The sequence below is a fragment of the Phoenix dactylifera genome, chromosome 7, assembly GCF_009389715.1.
Source record: "Phoenix dactylifera cultivar Barhee BC4 chromosome 7, palm_55x_up_171113_PBpolish2nd_filt_p, whole genome shotgun sequence".
In the NCBI taxonomy this organism is placed as follows: domain Eukaryota; kingdom Viridiplantae; phylum Streptophyta; class Magnoliopsida; order Arecales; family Arecaceae; genus Phoenix; species Phoenix dactylifera.
In genome coordinates, this window is record NC_052398.1 from 8883366 (window position 1) to 8903533 (window position 20168).

The following is a 20168-nucleotide window of genomic DNA, read 5'->3' on the forward strand; positions in this document are numbered from 1 at the left end:
ACTTTACCATCTTAAAGTTTGAGGAGACATGTTGAATATATTTAGTATCTTGTTATGATGTTTTCTTAGTAGCCATGTTGTTAGACTATGTATTGATGTATATATTATTGTAATAGCAATTATAAAATAAAAAAATAAATATAAATTTGTGATATATTCTTTCTTTTTTTATATTATAACAGCAAGACGTGTCAAATGCGTGTCACCAAAATTTCGAGCCATAAAATCTGCCATGCGTACCAGCCGCATGAAATTCCCAAAATGTGACGCGAAGGGCGTAACGTCAGGCATTAGACATCAGCACTTACGACGTTTACTTCACACGTGAAACAGGTACGTCCAGCTATAAATAGGCCCTCATGGCTGAGAGCGAGCACACCAAACCGCGAGAACTAGCGTAGAGCAAGTTCAGAGAGGAGGCAATTAGAAGCGTTTATTAGAAGGAATGGGGATGAAGGTAGAGCAAGTTCTTCACATGGTTGGAGGTGCTGGAGAGACCAGCTACGCCACCAACTCCAGGGTTCAAGTCAGTCATCGATCTTCCTTATAGCCTCCTCATTCTATCCCAAGGTTTACATTAAGTATCAAGTCCATTTCTAACCTTCTGCTTGTGAATTTTCCCAGGAGAAGGCAATATTTGAAGCAAAGCCCATAGTGGAGGAGGCCTTGAGAGAGGTCTATAAGACTGCCCTGCCTGAGAGCATGGTGGTGGCTGACTTGGGTTGCTCTTCTGGTCCTAACACATTTCATGTGGTTTTCGAGGCCATCGATATCGTGGACGATCAGAGCCGACGGCTGGGACGGCCCCCGCCGGAGATCCTGTTCTTCTTGAACGATCTCCCGGGGAATGACTTCAACAGTATTTTTCAGTCTTTGGAAGGATACGAGGTGAAATTAAAGGAAGAGAAGCAAGAGCGGATTCCGCCGTTCTATGTTGTGGGAGTGCCTGGCTCTTTCTATGGGAGGCTGTTCCCCTCTCGAAGCGTTCATTTCTTCCACTCTTCCTTCTGTCTCATGTGGCTCTCTCGGGTTTGCATCTTTCCTTCTTTTTCTATACTTGCATATGATACTCTCTATTTTTTTTCTTTTTTTGATAAATGTGCAAATAATGCTTTTCTTTTCCGGTAAGTCATATAAGACTCCTTGTACACCCATTTTTTAATCAATTGGTTATTCATGAATCACATGATTTCTGATTCAGCAGATCCCAGTGTCACAAGGCAACCTACGGCTCGCATTGCCTCTTTCATACGAAAAATGTTTTATATTTTTTCAATGGCGTCAACTATTGGATTATGCACCGTATAGATCTCAAAGCACTCTAATCTCTTTTTCATCTGCTTGCATGGATCCTGTAGCAGCTGTTGTGTGATTCAATGGTGCATATTGTGAAAAAAAAGGTGTTGCTGGAAATTGGACCCGGGAGCAATCTTCGGTCGAGGGAGAGGGAGCTGCGGGTCACCACGGCGGGGCGGCGACCAGTCGGCGGGCGGCGTCCTCCGTCTGGGGTGGCTGGAGAGAGGAAGCAGGAGGTCCTCACAGCGGGGCAGCGATCCGTCAGCGGGCGGCGTCCTCCGTCTGGGTGCCTGCAGACAAACCGGTGGCCGGGTTTTCCGGCGCCGGCCCTCCGACGCTCAAGTCAGGGAGGGGGCAGATAGTGTAAGGAGGAGATGAACAGTGCTTGTAAGGCGCGGAATTTCCCCAACCCCCTCCTGAGAAGCTAAGGCTCCCTTTTATAGGTGGGGGTCGGTTTACCTGTGATGTAACAGGGCGAGGCCATAGTACGGCTCGGCATGTGGCTCAGGTCGGCGCACGGTCAGGCGAATCATTGTGCTGATGTCGGCGGTGAGGGCGTCGTACGACCCGAACCAGTACGCTACCAGGCGAATCATTGCATTGGTGTCGGAGGTATGGCCGAGATCAGAGACTTATCATGGTTGACCATACTCTACTGGGCTAACTTGCCGTGGAGAGCCGAGGATCCGTAGATGTCAGGAGCCATGCGCATTAATTGTGGAGTAAGCAGGAGATCCGCATTAATGGTGGAGTAAGCCGGAGATCCGCATTAATGGTGGAGTAAGCCGGAGATCCACATTAATTGTAGAGTGAACCGGAGGGTTACAGCGGCCATGCGCAATAAATGCTGAAGCAGTGGCAGGGTATGGTCCTCAGTTGGACCTCGGAGGAGTACGGCCGTAGTAGGTGGCTGACAAGGGTAGACCTTGAGCGTCAGGATTTTCCTAGGTCGGAGGTTTCGAGGTCGGATGTCTTGAGGTCGGGCGTTCCGAGGTCGGACGCCGACTTCGGCTGTTCAGGGTCGGCGATTGTGCGGCTTCTTGGGGGCATTTGTGTCACTTGGGGGGGAAAATCTTATTCCCCCAACACTACCCCCCGACTTCCGAGTTCGAGCGGCTTGCGGGCTCGGATGTGGGAAGTAAAGTCTATCATTAAAGTTGGGGGGCGAATCTCGTCTGCGCCCTCGTGTTTCTCGGAGTGTTTATGGCGAGACCCGCGCCCTTGGGCGTTTCGAGGTTGCTTTATTCAGCGAACTTATGGTGGAGCTCGTGTCTTTACGTTTCTCGGAGCAGGTGTAACGGGGGGTGGCGTCTCTTGGATCGCCAAGATCGCTTCGTGCGGCGGACTCATGATGAGGGTCCTTGGGCTCGACGAGGCGACGCCTCGATCCCGTAATCGAAATTCTCCGCTCATCAATGAGCGTGCCGTTACGGGGTTCAAAACGGACACGCGGCATGACCTAGGATCGGGCGCTTCCGATCTCGTTATTACTGGATCATGGATCCGGCGAGGTGAAGGCTACGTCGGGGCTCCACGTGCCCCAGGGCCTTATTAAATGAGGGGAGCGGAGGTGCCGTCCGTTCGTTGTTCAAGGCGATTCGATTCTGCGGACCCATAATGAGGCCCCGAGATCCGATGGGACAGGGCTTCGATTTCGTACCCGATTTATTGATCTGGAGTGAATACGGTGCCTCGGTCTCCGAGGTCAACATGTGGCGCAATCCGATCGGGGGATGGGAACCGACCCTGCCGATCTGGACCGCCGAGGGGGTCTATATAAACCCCTCGAGTTTGCTCTAAGGGTTTTACTTGGCTGCTTCTTATTTTTGTTGTCTTCCTTCCTTGCTTCCTTCCTCCACCGAACCTCGCCGTCGGTGCCCGGAGCGATTTCCGGCGATGTCCAGTAGGTCCCTACCCTGTGATTGCTAGGGCTCCTCTTCTCTTTTCCTCCTCCCTTATCTTCAGTTCCCCTTTATTTTTCTGTAAAAATGGGTTTGGGTCCCGAGGAGGTAGGGTCGAGTCTGTCAGAGGAGGAGCTGGAGTTGATCCGCTCCCGCTTCTTCTTCCAGCCTGGGTTTCGCCTTGAAACCGCGGGGCCGGAGGACAGGGTGACGCAGCCGCCCCCAGGTCGGATCGCGGTCTACCGCGAGACGCTCTGGGCTGGTCTGCGGTTTTCCGTTCACGAGTTCGTGAACAACCTGCTGGCCGAGTACCAGCTCGTTCCGGCACAGTTGGCTCCGAACTCGTGGAGGACGATAATCGGGTTCTTGTCCCTGTGCCTCGGGCACGGGATCCCGATCTCAGTGGGTCTTTTCCGCCGGTGTTTTCTGTTGAAGAAGAACCCGGCGGACGCAGGGTGGCTATACTTTGCCTTTCGGGGCGGTATGTCACTCTTCCAAGGCGCCCCTTCCTCGATTCATGAGTGGAAGGGGAAGTTTTTCTTTCTGGCGTCCGAGGCGCCTTGGGGGTTCGACCCGAGGTGGGGACACCCTCGGTTGAAGGCCCTCAACAAGCTCTTCGAGCCGTCGGGGAGGGAGCTGAGGACCCTAGACTCTCTGCGAGCCCTCGGGAGGGGCAACGACCTGACCGAGCTCCTGCGGGAGGGCGCCCTGGCGAGCGTAGGTCTGAGCTCGGCGCGCCCCGAGGGTAAGGGCAGTTATATTACTTTCTTTCCTTGTCCTTTGTTTTCACTGCTACTGGTCTGACAATTAGTAAAATTTTCGTTCAGACATTCCCTTCATGCCGACCAGCAACACATCGCTTTTTTCCCGCCTGAGGAGGCGAGAGGCCGAGGCCGGCGGAGCTATGCCTCAGCCTCGGAAGAGGGCGAGATCAGACGGCGCCTCGACGTCGGCCGGGACGAGTGGCCCCGAGGCGGGGGCCTCAACAGCCGACCCGAGGCGGGCACGGGTCGTCAGCGACGTGGGCCCATCAGCCCCTCCTTGCCCTGCCCCCATTGCCCAGCGGGGGGAGCCGTCCACGATCCGGCAGCAGCGCCCGGGACCTGAGCCGACTCGAGGCCCCGAAGCGAGCGGCTCCGGGACCTCGGGCTCGGGCATGCCGGGCCCTTCCCGAGCTTCCCGGGAGGAGTCAGTCGAGCCGGACTCCCCTATTCCCGAGGGGAGCTCGGCCATTCATAACGCCGAGGTTGCACGCTCCGTGCTTCGGCGTGCGATGCTTCCAGCGGACCGGGCCGAGTTCCGGAACATTCCGCTGGAGGTGGTCGTTGACAGTGCTTACTGCTACACCGCCCGGGTAAGCTCTTTTTCTCGATTTCCTTAAGGTCGTCAGCGAGTCCATATGTTTTCAACTCACGATTATTTTGTCTTTTTCTTTACAGCATATTCACGAGCTCGACGCCCTGGTGTTTATCGCCCAGGGTTGTCAGGAAGAGATCCGGCGGGTCTGCCGGGAGTTGGAACCGGCCAAGAAAAGAGTCGCCGAGCTCGAGGCAGCGTTGGCCGAGGCCGAGGCTCGGTGGGCGGCCACCGAGGCCGAGCGCCTCGCTATGGCGGAAGGGCTCGGGGAGGAGAAGGCCGCCCACGCCCTAACCAGGTCGGCCTTGCGCGGCACAGAGGCGCGCTTGGGGGAGGTCCAAGCCGAGGTCGCGGCCCTCAAGTATGAGGACGGGGTTTTCCGCCTCCGAATCGAGCAGCTTGAGGCCCGAGAGAGGAGGGCACTTGAGCGGGCTGATCACGCCGTGGAGCTCTTCAAAGGGTCGCAGGAGTTCCGCGACATGCTCGAGGAGGAGACGGTGGACGGGTTCCTCCGGGGCTTCGAGAACTTCCGGCTGCAGATGCGCCGGTACTGCCCCCAGTATGACCTTTCAACGGTCCGTCCGAGGAAGTGGACCCCCGGGAGCGGTCGACGATCCCCGATCCCCGAAGCGGACAATACTTTCCCTCGACTAAGGTCGGGATGCCCCGAGGGTCGACCGTAGAGAACCAGACTCCCTCGACCTCGGGAAGAAGCCGTGAGGGGTGGAAAGGGTGGTTCCACCCGGGGCGCCACAAAGTGGACCCCCGGGAGCGGTCGACGATTCCCGATCCCCGAAGCGAACAATACTTTCCCTCGACTAAGGTCGGGATGCCCCGAGGGTCGACCGTAGAGAACCAGACTCCCTCGACCTCGGGAAGAAGCCGTGAGGGGTGGAAAGGGTGGTTCCAGCGCCTCGTCTGGGTGCCTGCAGACAAACCGGTGGCCGGCTTTTCCGGCGCCGGCCCTTCGATGCCCAAGTCAGAGGAGGGCTTAATTTTGGAGAAGAGAGAGGGACTGTATTTCCAAGTCCGAAGCCTCTCTTGGGAGGAAGAAGCCTCCTGCCCCCTTTTTAGAGGGAGAAGCTCCCCTTTTATAGGGAGAGTGGCAGGGTTACCTGTGATGTGACTGGGCGAATTAATGGGTTACCGTCACGATTGGACGTGGGCGTGGAAGTAATGAGTTGCCGTGGATGGCCCGTTCCCATCATGGGAGGAGATGGCGTGCAGCCAGAGCTTGCTTGAGGCGCACAGTGCAGTACATTCTTGGAAATGATGAGGCGTTGACAGTCGTAGCAGAGTATGGTTCCTGATTAATATGTCGTGGCGTGGCCGGCAAGTAAAACATGGTGCGGTAAGGCTGCTGCAGGGCATGGCCGCAGCATATAGACGACGAGGTCGGCCTTCTGAGGTCAGCTCGGCCTTCTGTGCTCAGCTTTCTAGTCTCGGCCTGCTGAGCTCGGCCTTCTAAGCTCGGCAGCCTTCTAGTCTCGGTCTTCGGAGCTCGGCCTTCTGTGCTCGGCAGCATGGATGAGCTCGGCAGCCTTCTGAGCTCGGCTTGCATGAGCTCGGCTCGGCTTTCTGAGCTCGGCCTGCATGATGAGCTCGGCAGCCTTCTGAGCTCGGCTTGCATGAGCTCAGCTCGGCTTTCTGAGCTCGGCCTGCATGATGAGCTCGGCCTGCATGATGAGCTCGGCAGCCTTCTGAGCTCGGCTTGCATGAGCTTGGCTCGGCTTTCTGAGCTCGGCCTGCATGATGAGCTCGATCTTGCTGACGGATTTGGGTGCTATAATTGCATTTGTAGGGTGGTCCATTTTTTTCCCAACACTACCCTCCGACTTCCGAGTTCGAGCAGCTTTTTGGCTCGGGCGAAGGAAGTAGTCTAGTCGTCGATCATCCTGTAACATAGCCAAATATATATGGAGATGTGCGTGCCAAGTAGGGTGCACTTCTCATGCAGTTGGAGTTAAGTGCTCCAGGTTGACTCAGCGGCCTTCTTTGGCCTTGTCTGTTGACGATCAAGCCGAAATCGAGCCGAGCTCGATAGTCGATGGAGATCGAGCCGAGCTCGATTAGTCGATGGAGATCGAGCCGAGCTCGATTAGTCGATGGAGATCGAGCCGAGCTCGATAGTCGATGGAGATCGAGCCGAGCTCGATTAGTCGATGGAGATCGAGCCGAGCTCGATTAGTCGATGGAGATCGAGCCGAGCTCGATAGTCGATGGAGATCGAACCGAGCTCGATTAGTCGATGGAGATCGAGCCGAGCTCGATTAGTCGATGTAGCATGACGTTAATCCTTTAACTGGGGGATCCGAGCTTGGTCGGGAATCCGATCTTGGAGACATACGGTAGATGGACTTCATTCGTTGGCGATCGTGCGCCCTTATTCGGAGCGGGGCGACGTTGGAGATAGAGATACCCGTAGATCGTTTTTTGGATTCTCCGACCTGAAAATAGATAAAATATTGAAATTATTTGAAGCCAAAGTGGCGTCCTGTACCTTTTGGAGATATCTTGATGGTTCCTGAGCTCCAAAGTCCCTCAGGACTTGGCTCAGCACCGGCCTTCTTTGGGCTCGATTTTCTGGGAGGTGTTCTGCGCTCGGGCTTCTGAGCTCGCGCTTATGAGCTCAGCAGCCTTCTGGTCTCGGCCTTCTGAGCTCGGCCCGCATGAGCTCGGCCTGGATGAGACTGCTGCAGGTCGTGGCTGCAGCATGTGGATGACGAGCTCGGCCTTCTGAGCTCGGCTCGGCCTGCATGAGCTCGGCCTGGATGAGACTGCTGCAGGTCGTGGCTGCAGCATGTGGATGACGAGCTCGGCCTTCTGAGCTCGGCTCGGCCTGCATGAGCTTGGCCTGGATGAGACTGCTACAGGTCGTGGCTGCAGCATGTGGATGACGAGCTCGGCCTTCTGAGCTCGGCTCGGCCTGCATGAGCTCGGCCTGGATGAGACTGCTGCAGGTCGTGGCTGCAGCATGTGGATGACGAGCTCGGCCTTCTGAGCTCGGCTCGGCCTGCATGAGCTTGGCCTGGATGAGCTCGGCAGCCCTCTGTGCACGGCCGGGGCTTCGGTGATGGCGACGCTCTGAAGGAGAGCAACGTCACGAGCGCCGTCGTAAGGCCTTACACCCATGAGGAGGGAGTACATAACTCTCCTTCTCCAGACCTCAGCTTTTATTTCTCTTTCCCTCCAACTCGTTGATGTGAGACTTGGGCTACTACTTCTCACTAGTTGCCCCCACGTACGTCGTTGTAGCGGGAGCCATGCTTGATTCGAGATGGCTCGGGAGAAAGTTTCTTCCTCTGCTTAACATGAACCCGTGGGGGCGGCACAGGAGGAGCCTCCACTTGTTGCAGGCTTTGGGCTGCAATGGCTAGCGCTTGGACTTGCTGCACTAGCGCGTCGAAGTGCTCGGGTTGGACTTGTGGAGTTTGATCTGCCGGAGGTCTTGGTGGTGGATTCTGGACTGAGCGCCCGGGGCTTGGAGCATGATGCTGAGAGGCGTTAAAGACTCCTCTGCTCCTTAGTTTCATGGCCGCAACTCGGGCCCTTCCTCTAGCGCCAACTGTTGCTGGAAATTGGACCCGGGGGCAATCTTCGGTCGAGGGAGAGGGAGCTGCGGGTCACCACGGCGGGGCGGCGACCAGTCGGCGGGCGGCGTCCTCCGTCTGGGGTGGCTGGAGAGAGGGAGCAGGAGGTCCTCACAGCGGGGCAGCGATCCGTCAGCGGGCGGCGTCCTCCGTCTGGGTGCCTGCAGACAAACCGGTGGCCGGGTTTTCCGGCGCCGGCCCTCCGACGCTCAAGTCAGGGAGGGGGCAGATAGTGTAAGGAGGAGATGAACAGTGCTTGTAAGGCACGAAATTTTCCCAACCCCCTCCTGAGAAGCTAAGGCTCCCTTTTATAGGTGGGGGTCGGTTTACCTGTGATGTAACAGGGCGAGGCCATAGTACGGGCATGTGGCTCAGGTCGGCGCACGGTCAGGCGAATCATTGTGCTGATGTCGGCGGTGAGGGCGTCGTACGACCCGAACCAGTACGCTACCAGGCGAATCATTGCATTGGTGTCGGAGGTATGGCCGAGATTAGAGACTTATCATGGTTGACCAGACTCTGCTGGGCCCAACTTGAACAAAGTCTCCGTAAGTTAGGGCCCAACTCGGCCCCCATACATAGACTCCGATGTCTAGCTGAGAAAGCGGTCTCGGCCGCAAGTGCACCAGCCGAACACAGATACTAAGGCGATCTTCAGAGATTCCAGCCTTACTCACTGAAATCTCGGCAGAGTCCGAGAGCAATAACTATGAAAACCTTCGGCGATAATTCGACTATTAGCCCGCGCTCCCTACAAAGGACCCGGAAGTCAAGTTCGGAAACCCGACTAGACTCCCCCGAATAGCGGCACGAACAGACCTAGCCCGGTCCTACTCGAAGGGCTAAGGCCCGACCTCAATGCCTTGGATTTTCCTAAAGGCCGAACGTGACGACTTTCGCGATTCTAAGATCCGAGTTATAGGACTTAGAAAATTTTCTGGAAACCTAAGCTCGGAGCTCTCTTTGGTCGGAATGACTAAAATCCGAGAAGGCCAAGATATAACTTGGGAAAAAGGGCAACTTCGTTAAGCAGCCCGAAAACCAAGATACAAAGTTAAAGGCGATTAGCTAAGGCTCTGGCCTTATTCACGACGAGAAAGGGAAAGACGAGCACAGAATGACGAAAGTATTTTTTCATTGACAAAGGGCCGGAGGGCCAATTACAAAATTGGAAGTCGGCCATTCAATAGCCGACCTCGGATACAATGAAAAAGAAAAAATACAAGTCTCAAGCTGCGGGGGCGACATCCGGGGGGTCGTCTGGCACAGTAATGACCTCAGCCGGCACAGGCTCAGGGTCAGGGGCAGGGGCCTCGGGTGCCGCCTCCGGGATGTCGTCCGTCTCGGCCGCCGGTGTCGCCTCCGGGACGTCATCCGTCTCGGCCGCCGTCGTCGAGGGCCCGGCAGGGTCTTGTTCGTACAATCCTGCCTCGGACGTCAAAATTAACTGTAGCTGGAAATTGGACCCGGGGGCGGCCACGAACCGAGGAGGAGGAGGAGCTTCGGCGAACACTGGCGGGCGGCGATCCGTCGGCGGGCGGCGTCCTCCGTGGGGGGCCTGCAAGAAGCCGGTGGCCGGGCTTTTCCGGCGCCGGCCCTCCGATGCCTAAGTCAGAGGAGGGCTTAATTTTGGGGAAGAGAGAGGGACTGTATTTCCAAGTCCGAAGCCTCCCTTGGGAGGAAGAAGCCTCCTGCCCCCTTTTTAGAGGGAGAAGCTCCCCTTTTATAGGGAGAGTGGCAGGGTTACCTGTGATGTGACTGGGCGAATTAATGGGTTACCGTCACGATTGGACGTGGGCGTGGAAGTAATGAGTTGCCGTGGATGGCCCGTTCCCATCATGGGAGGAGATGGCGTGCAGCCAGAGCTTGCTTGAGGCGCACAGTGCAGTACATTCTTGGGAATGATGAGGCGTTGACAGTCGTAGCAGAGTATGGTTCCTGATTAATATGTCGTGGCGTGGCCGGCAAGTAAAACATGGTGCGGTAAGGCTGCTGCAGGGCATGGCCGCAGCATATAGACGACGAGGTCGGCCTTCTGAGGTCAGCTCGGCCTTCTGTGCTCAGCTTTCTAGTCTCGGCCTGCTGAGCTTAGGGCTGGAAGTGGGCTCGGGCCGGCCCGAAGCCCATCGGGTCGGGCTGCCCGCGGGCCGGGCTATGGGCTAGGGCCAATGCATTTCGGGCCGGGCTCGGGCTGAATAATTAAGCCCATTTCTATTTCGGGCCGGGCTCGGGTATCTCATTGGCCCGGCCCGGGCCCGACCCAAGCCCGCGCCCATACTCAGCCCGAACGCGGCCCATACTCAGCCCGAACGCGTTTGCATTTCGTTTAAAACCACTCTAAAAAATGTTTGCAGATTGTCTTCATTTTTTACTTGGGATGTTACCAGGAGTGAATACTCTAGCACAAGTTCTTTCGTTTGCTGGTTGCTTCCCTGTCAGCATTCCATGTCCCTGCTGGCAGATGGTTCACATCTTAAGTTTTTTTTATTCTAATACATTGCAGGAGGAGTGCGCAAAAAACCAGAAACTCCGAAGCTTGACTTGTATATAGTTCTCGCAGATTCATCTCGTTGGGTAATCGAAATATGTTTTTTTTTATTTCACCCCATTCCCTGATAAGTTTTGCAGTTTCTGGATTGATAATACGAATCAAGTGTATTTAGCTTTTGGAATGAAGGGGACACCTTTGTTGTATTGTATATTTCAAATTTACAGAACTGTATCAAGAGTACCAAGATTCTGTTGGTGGCATCATCCCTGTGCTCTGATGCTTCAAATTCATGTGCGAAGTGAGATTATTCATAGCTGTTAAGCACAAGATGCAATTACTTTTAGCCACCTAGTGTGTCAGGTTTCCGAATTTATTGCAGGTTGGTGGACAAGAATTTAAGACACAGCAACTGGCAATAGGTCCATTCAATTTGTTGGGGTTTGGTAAAGAGCCTTATCTTCTAGGTTGATAGTCTCATGCGTTGTTTGAGGTCCTGGCTTCCCTATGTTACTCAAACGGGCCGGCCCAGGTTAGGGCCCAACTGGGCCGGCCCAAATGGGCTCGGGCCGGGCTCAGGCCGGGCTCGGGCCTTGTTCCTTAAAATTTTTCGGGCCCCGGCCCGGCCCGAAGCCCGGAAAAAAAATTAGGGCCGGGCTTGGGTAGGGGTTTGGCCCGACCCGGCCCGGCCCACTTCCAGCCCTAGCTGAGCTCGGCAGCCTTCTGGTCTCGGTCTTCGGAGCTCGGCCTTCTGTGCTCGGCAGCATGGATGAGCTCGGCAGCCTTCTGAGCTCGGCTTGCATGAGCTCGGCTCGGCTTTCTGAGCTCGGCCTGCATGATGAGCTCGGCAGCCTTCTGAGCTCGGCTTGCATGAGCTCGGCTCGGCTTTCTGAGCTCGGCCTGCATGATGAGCTCGGCCTGCATGATGAGCTCGATCTTGCTGACGGATTTGGGTGCTATAATTGCATTTGTGGGGTGGTCCATTTTTTCCCCAACAAAAGGTGAATTATTTTTTCACACAAAGGATACAACCAGAACCAGCCAGTGTATTATATCAGATGGAACCCGCTGAACTATGCGCCCTCGTTGAGAAATGATAACATTCATTTCGGCATATAATGTGGCACCCACCAGTATTTCATTTATACTAAAGATATTATTTGAGTTTCTTGATAAATAAGTACTTAAGCTCTATCCTAGGCATGTCAATGTAGGACTAAATATGTCGCAACTAACACTTTTCGTCAGGCAGGAATCCGGATATATGCAATCATAGCTATCATGATCAACCTGTAATCAATCCCTTATGATTCTATTATTGTGGTTTTCTTTTATCGACATAGGTCATAATCAAGTCTGATCTGAAACTATTTGTAACGATTGAGGATCTTACCTAAATAGCTAGCCCAAAAAATAATTTAGATTTCTTAGTTCTATATATTACCAAAATTTACCGTGTGTGGAGTCGATATGGGACTAAATGTGTATCCATACGAGTTCTCATACTTATATCTTTTATCTTATACAAACAAGCATCTAGCCAAACCTCCTAATCTCCTCTTTGATGTTTTCTTCATAGGGTTTTTTTGGGTCTAAGATCCTTAAATGCACCACTGGACTTTTGTAACGCAAGCTCGCACCACTTGTACATTATATTTATGAATAAATTAACGTGGGGGGCACGGTCACACTTAACATTTCCCTCCTTCCTTCTAAACAAATAATAATAATAAAAAATATGTAAACAGCTAAAACTAAGAGAAAATATATCTTTTAAATTAAAAAAAAAAAGAGATTTTATTCCAGAAACAAATTGCATAAACTGAGGGTGTCAATGGGTTGAGTTTAGGTTGGATTTACTAGATATAAACTCAAACCTAATTAATATATTGGATCTAAAAAAGGTCAAGTATTAAATTTGATTTTGGGTAGAAATTTGATGTGCAACAAGCGATTTTACTATGTTTTCATTTTTTAAATCCCAAAATGCTACCTTATGAGTTGTGAAGCATGAATATATAAAAACATTAAAATTATAGCTAAAAGAGGAACTTTTTCAACACTTTTGTGACCTAAGCATCCATCGACTAAAAGACATATGTATTAAATAATTAAAAAAATACTAAAAAAGGACAACAACAAATGACATGGATAACAATTTGGTGGAACACAATTGGTTATGATCTTGCTTCTCTCGCCTTGATTTTTTCTTTTACAATTAAACAACTTATAGATGCATAGATCTATATATATGAATGTATATTTCTATATATTTATGTATGTAAGTGTGTGTGTGTGTGTGTGTGTATTTATATATTTATATATTTATGTGTGTGTGTGTGTGTATACATATACGAATATAATCCAGACAATTTCATGTTTTCAGGTATATATAGACCTATCTAAATTAAAACCCGAGCCAAAAAATTCTGGGTCTAAAATCAGAATCCAAACCCATTGGTTTGCTTTTCATACCGAAACCCAATATTTTGAGTTGGTTTTAGACGAGGTTAGTAGGCTATCGGCCTCTATTGATACCCTAGCCATACTAATAATTCCTAACTCAGCTCATTGACATCAAAATCTTCATAAAAGAAGTTCCATATTCAATCCGAGAAAGTGGTAAATGGTAAATACCTATCATAAGAAGTGTTGCCTCTTGGCTTCTAATGCATGAGATGTATCAAATGATTGGACGGACTTCTGTGTCATCCCATATTAAGCGTGCTATACCCTACCAGTATGGTAGCGTACAATAATAATGTTTGATTTGACATATAAGCCAAATTGGTACGTGTTGCTCGAAACCAAACGGTATCACTTGATTTCGAATGATACCATACAGAGACACTTCCTTTTTTGCAACCATATGTCGTTTAATGTTTTAGGATGCTGATTTCAATTTTGAAACTCTAGGTTCCTCCAGGAGTTGAGAGTAATATTGGTATTCCATTAAACAAAGAAAACATCTACATATCCGAGACAAGTTCACCTGCTGTGGTGGAATCATATCAAGAGCAATACCAGAGGGACTTCACGACATTTTTACAGTCCCGTTTTCAAGAACTCGGTTTCGGAGGACGAATGGTCCTGTCATTTTTGGGAAGGACTAGCAAATATGCACCAAGTGGAGAACTAAGCCAGCTTTGGGGACTACTGGCTGAGGCACTCAATGCTATGGTCCTAGAGGTATGTTCTTCTCTTTCGTAAACTTATGGTACTATAACCATGTTTTAGGTGCCAAATTTCATTCTTATCTTTGTGACATCTCTCTTGAAAGAAAGCAGTTAACAAGAAGGCTAATGGAAAGAGAGTTGAGAGGGATAGAAAGATAAGAGAATTGATATAGAAATATGATTTCTAATCCAATATTTCAAGTTTGTTTGTATTCCTTATCTCAATTAAATGAAGGTTGGTTAAGGGGACATTCTCATCGGGGGCTAAAAAGAGATCCACAACATCTTTTATGTTTTTATTGTTAAAATGCTATTTAATTTGCTGCATATATTGACAACCGATTCTTTGAAATGTGTTGAATATTGAATACAGGGTATCTTGCAAAAGGAAAAGGTGGATGCCTTCAATTTACCTTTTTACGCACCTTCTATGGAGGAGGTGAGGGCAGTGATACAAAGTGTAGGATTATTTGATCTCGATCGAGTAGAAATATTCAAGTCGAACTGGGATCCATTTGATGACTCTAGTGATGATCGCATATACGACAATATTATAAGCGGAGAAAATGTGGCAAAGTCTATAAGAGCAGTGATAGAACCCGTGATTGCACGTAGCTTTGGAGAGCAGATACTTGATAATTTATTCTCAAGATATGCAAAGAATGTTGCAAGGCACCTCTTGGAGGAGAAGACCAAGCATCATGTTTTTGTCATTGCTTTGAAGATAAAAGTGTGAGGATCAATTTGGATCTTTAATAATCCATCGGTACAATTCACTTGTCATGATGGAAAATCAATAAAAATATTGATTATGTCCTTAATGGTTGTAATGGTATTTAGAAAAGATTGAATCATTATTAGTATAAAATGGAAGCTTGTTTCCTACTTTCTGTAATGCTTTCTTTTGTTCTTTTTTTCTATCGATAATGTTTGCTAAATTTTACACTTATTCAAAATAGAGAAATTGATGACAAATCCTGAAATTTTATCAGATGTGTTTATTTAAAGAGTGATGCTGCAGCAAAGCACAAGTTCAATTTACAAAAATACTAGTTTGTTGGCTATCCAAAAACTTGATTTGCAGGACTAGAGCGGATAAGTAATAAAACCTGAGAGACAACTTTGTCTCTATTTTTCATAAATTTTTATATAAAAGTTAAGGTTTAGGAATATCTATTCTATATTAAGCAAAATAATATAATTTAGTCTGAACTTTTATTTGAGATAAATCTATAGCCTGCTGTTCCAATACTTGGGCTCCTTTAAGCTTGGTTTCCATATACTGGTATGTGTGTGGACTGAACGCATACAGGCTAGCACAATTGGATTTGCTGGATGAGAAGAACTCATCCTTCAGCCACTGAATCGAAAGATAAAAGGGTTTTTTTGTGAGAGCTTTGGATAGCTAATCAAGAATCTTGACGCACTTCTTGCTTTGATATTTGCTGCACTCTTTCACTTGAAATGGAGGTTCTGAACCCAAATCCATGATAGCCGGGAGTAGGCATTAACGGTCTTTGCCTTTCTTGTTCACGACTCCTATCTTCTCTTTTCTGTGACTAATTCGAAAGATCATTCCATATAGTTGAAATCACTGAAATTTGTCTTGTTCTGTCAAGTATAGAAAATTCCATAGAATTAAACACTGTCAGTTTCAGAAAGAGCATACCAGAATTGCGTCGTAGCTTGGAACTTGACGAAAAGCAGTTGGTGCTGCTAGTTCAGATGGTGCAGCTAGCGCTAAAGTTAGGAAGGCAAGAAGGCAAGGAGTTAGTTCACAGCGTCGAAGTCTGGGTCAGGTTCTATGGTATTCCTCTGGAGTTTTGGACGGTTACTGGGTTGAGCTACATCGTGAGCGCTATTGGAAAACCTCTCCACTTGGATAGAATGACATGAGAGAAAAAATGCATTAGCTAGGCGTACTACTTACCAATTAGCAGACCCTGTAGCCTACTAAGGTTGTGCATCTATATTCTTAAATATTGGGCAACTTTAACGGTATTAGGCTGTAATAATAATTGGAGGCAACTCCATCAAAACTAGGAATGTGCTTCGAGTGATAGCTTAATTTTGAATCTTTGTGATAGTGGTGGGGAGTCTGATTAATCATTCCGTAGAAAGGATGGAAGCATTACTTGTGGAAACATTTAAAAAGTTCCTTCTAGTTTCCACGCTTGTTTGCATTCCCCTAATAGCTTAAAAAGAATGGTTCATCTCGATGCATATGCTATTAGCCCTCTTCATGATGCTCACCAAAAAAATGCCTTGTCCGTGATGAAAAGGAGTACTCCACCTGATAGTATATGCTTCCTCTTTGTAAAATAATGATGTAAAATTTTTCACAGATTAATAATCAATCCTCTTAATTTGAGGACCAAATTATCCCACCTATGATAGAAAAAATAAAGTAAACAGATGGTAGTGTTTGAGATGAACACGGGACATGCCATATCCATTGTGAGAAGAGCCACGCCTTTCAGCCACAGAAATTAAATGACCCCAGGAAAATGACATCCCACCCTGGATTAAAAAGAGAACCCTTTGATCGGTGTCTCATGTCATGCATGACGTCAAGGAGATCGAATGCGATGCCATCGGCCAACCCGGGCCTTCAAAACGCAACCTGCCGAAATTTTAAGCTTAAAATGGGTCGGTATCTGATAAGTTATGGCTCACGTACGTACCACGGATCTGTCTCACGCGTGGGGTTGGGTCTGGGCCAAGATTACGAGCATGCCAGGTTCCAAATTGGACACCTATCTTAGAGGTGGGGTCCAGTACAAGCTCAACGGACGTATTTCCTCCTCAGGTCCCATCACGAGTTTTATTTAAGTTTCTTCTAGAAGCGCCATATGCATCGCTCGGATGACGTCAATGGATTACGGATTATGGCATGAAGCGTCACGAATTATGATGGCAGTGTTCGTACTTGGGAGCGAACCACAGCCTCTCACCAACCTCACCCAAGAGAAGGTGGCCTCGAAAGAACAAACCGGTGGAGGCATGTACTAGGCTGTCATTAATCTAGTAGAAGGTGTTGAAAATATACTGTCCCAGAAAATTTTAAATCTATAATACTCTACTTCAACAAATAATAGGCAGAAATAAGCTTACAGAAAATAAATAGAGAAAGTGGAAAAATGGAACCCGAGATGCTGAGGCGTGGTATGTTGGTCACTTTCCTTGAAGTAGATTTCGCCGCCTTACAGTGCACTAGGCTTGGATGGCGTTCTACTCCTGAGATACAACAGCCTCTCGCACTGTTCCTTCTGCCTCAATGATTTGCACGGATCAAAGAAGCTTTCGAACCCAGAATCAGTATGCAGCAAGCCCATTGATTGAAAGAAAAATAGCAAACAGGGAGAATAGTAGTTTTCTGCTTTCAAATTATATATGTCTCCTGTCTAATCCGAAGAGGTCTATTTATAGACTTCTTCGGGACAGACGCGACCCAAAACCGATCCAACGGTCAAAACCGGTAAGAAAGTTTGAAAAAACACTGGGAGTATGGCCAGCGGATGCGAGGTCGGTTGCGAAGAGGTGCTAACGAGGAAGCGACGTGGCTCCTCGTGCTATGGGTGCGAGGCACGGCCCACGCACCTCTTGGCTCATCGTACCCGTTGTCCGACCTCGGCTCCTCTGGGCTCATCACACCTGTGGTCCGACCTCGGCCTCGGCTCTTCGCGCTTCAGTTGAGGTGGGTCGGACGAGCACAGGCACACAGAACCTCGGACGAGCAGGGGCAGGGCCCAGCGAGCACAAGCACATGCGCAAAGAACCTTCGCTCGGACAAGCACAGGCACAGCTCGGCTGCAGAGAACCTCGGCTCGGACAAGCACATGCCCAGCTCGGCTGCAGAGAACCTCGGCTCGGACAAGGAGGGAACATCCCAACGAGCACAAGAAAACCAAGCTTTACGTAATGGAAATAAAAAGGAGGGAATGGGAATCGAACCTGTTATCTCATCCCCACCCAAACAACACACCAACCACCAAGCCAAACTCCCTTATTAACATATATGTATAATATATATATTTTAAGTATGAAAACTTTTAATCATTATTTAATAAAAATCTAACATTCCCCCGCCTGATTAAAATGTTTTCAAAACTTTATAAAATAAAAAATAGTCAAACCGGGCTTGTTTATGTCACGACTTCAATAAAGGTAGCTTGCGGCTTTGAACCTTTACCTAGTGAAAGTATATTTTCATCTGAAAGGTATAGTGGTAGCTAAAAAGCTTTGAACCAAATCCTTTGGTTCAGATTTCTATATACTTCACCCATGACAAATGCAAATACTGGGTTCATTATAGGTGGTGCTTTTTCTGGCCTTATGCACCAATATCTCAGTTTCATGAGTGCTCTAGGGGTTAAACCCTTATCCCCATAGACTGCGGCCACACAGTCACACTCACATAGGTGAGTCCTCCAAGGGTGCTCGCAGCACAGCACCTTGCCATAGACTCGGACTCATTCAGAGTTTTAAACTCTTCCGTATACCTCTGCTGTATTTAGCACTCACATCACAGGGAGAGACTAAATGACATAAAGTCATTTTATTATAGTGCTAACTAATCATTAAACAACTTGTTTTTCCCGTTGAACCTTTCGTCTTGGGATCTCCAGTCAGAAAAGGTTGGGTTGCCATTGTCAATGATTCCTTATGGGTTTCAGTCCCATCCTCTTTGATGTTTCTATGACTTTGCTTCTAGCCAGTCCTTTAGTTAAAGGATCTGCTAGGTTATCTTTAGATCCAACAAATTCCAAAGTTATGATACCATTTTTAATTAGGTATCTAATAGTCTTATGTCTCACACTAATGTGTCTTCTGTTTCTCTTGTTATACTCAGTATTTCTACAAGTATTAATTGCAGCTTCATTATCACATAACAGAGAGATAGCAGGTATAGGCTTTTCCATAATAGGTATTTCAGACATAAGATTCTTAAACCATTCTGCTTCTTGACTTGCAGAATCTAAGGCTACAATCTCAGCCTCCATAGTGGATCTTGTGATCACAGTTTGTTTGGATGATCTCCAAGCAACAGCTGCACCACCCAACATGAATATGTATCCACTAGTTCCTTTTCGGTTCACTGAATCAGTGATCCAACTAGCATCACTGTATCCTTCAAGTACAGCGGGAAATCTTGAGTAATGTAAACCATAATACATGGTACCTCTCAAGTATCTAAGTACTCTATCCAGTGCTTCCCAGTGACTAAGACTAGGGCAACTATTAAACCTACTGAGCTTTTCTATAGCATAAGAAATGTCAGGTCTACTTGTATTTGCAACATACATCAGTGTCCCAATAATTTGAACATATTTCTCTTGGGCCACTGGATCACCTTTATTGCACTTCAAGTTCAAACCATGCTCATAAGGTGTACTCACTGGTTTACAGTTGTACTTATCAAATTTCTTCAATATTTTCTCAATATATTGTGATTGATCAAAGATTATACCATCAGGTATTCTGGTAATCCTGTTACCAAGAATTACCTCTGCCTGACCTAAATCTTTCATATCAAAATTATTAGATAAGAAAGTTTTGATATCAGTCACCATATTCATATCAGTACAAAAAATTAAAATATCATCAACATATAAACACAAGATCATACATGAATCATTTTCTAACTTTGAATATAAGCACTTATCTGATTCATTTGCTTTAAAGCCATAAGAAACAATTATTTTATCAAATTTCCTATGCCATTGCTTAGGAGCTTGTTTTAAACCATAGAGGGATTTGACTAACCTACAAACTTTTCTTTCCTGTCCTTGAGCCACATATCCCTCTGGCTGATCCATATAGATCTCTTCCTCTAAATCACCATGAAGGAAGGCAGTCTTGACATCCATTTGATGAATTATCAAATTATGGATTGAAGCCAGTGCAATTAAAGTACGAATTGTGGTTATCCTAGTTACAGGAGAATATGTATCAAAGTAGTCAATACCCTCTTTCTGAGAAAAGTCCTTAGCAACTAATCTTGCTTTATATTTTTCAATAGAACCATCAGGTCTTAATTTCTTCTTAAATATCCATTTACAACCTATAGCCTTACTACCAGGTGGTAAGTCAGTTAAAAACCATGTTTTATTAGTCATAAGTGAATTCATTTCACTATTAATAGCTTCCTTCCAAAACATAGAATCTAATGAGTTCATAGCATCTTTATAAGTTTTAGGATCATCTTCAACCATAAAAGTATAGAAATCAGATCCAATGTAATAACCCCAAAATTTTTTTTTTTATTTATTTTTTTTATATAAAAAAAGGGATAGAATAGTCCTTTAAAATTGATATAAGGGGTAAAATTGGAAGGAATCAAAAGTTAATGGCATAATAG

The 20168-nt window shown here is 48.1% G+C and overlaps 1 protein-coding gene across 1 annotated transcript; it reads left to right on the forward strand.

The window, feature by feature from the left end:
* Window positions 1-390: 390 nt before the first annotated feature.
* LOC120111343 (anthranilate O-methyltransferase 2-like) lies at window positions 391-14543 on the forward strand. The gene is made up of 4 exons (XM_039128213.1): window positions 391-526; window positions 625-1029; window positions 13548-13820; window positions 14181-14543. The coding sequence occupies exons 1-4, from the start codon at window positions 446-448 to the stop codon at window positions 14541-14543; spliced, it is 1122 nt and encodes a 373-aa protein (XP_038984141.1). The 5' UTR covers window positions 391-445.
* The last annotated feature ends 5625 nt before the right edge of the window (window positions 14544-20168 follow it).

What these genes read in the sequence shown, in the direction of transcription:
- LOC120111343 (XM_039128213.1), top strand. Translation starts at nt 446, where the DNA reads ATGGGGATGAAGGTAGAGCAAGTTCTTCACATGGTTGGAGGTGCTGGA. An exon ending in GTCTCATGTGGCTCTCTCGG is followed by an intron (nt 1,030 to 13,547) that starts GTTTGCATCTTT and finishes TTGAAACTCTAG; the next exon opens with GTTCCTCCAGGAGTTGAGAG. An exon ending in TCAATGCTATGGTCCTAGAG is followed by an intron (nt 13,821 to 14,180) that starts GTATGTTCTTCT and finishes TATTGAATACAG; the next exon opens with GGTATCTTGCAAAAGGAAAA.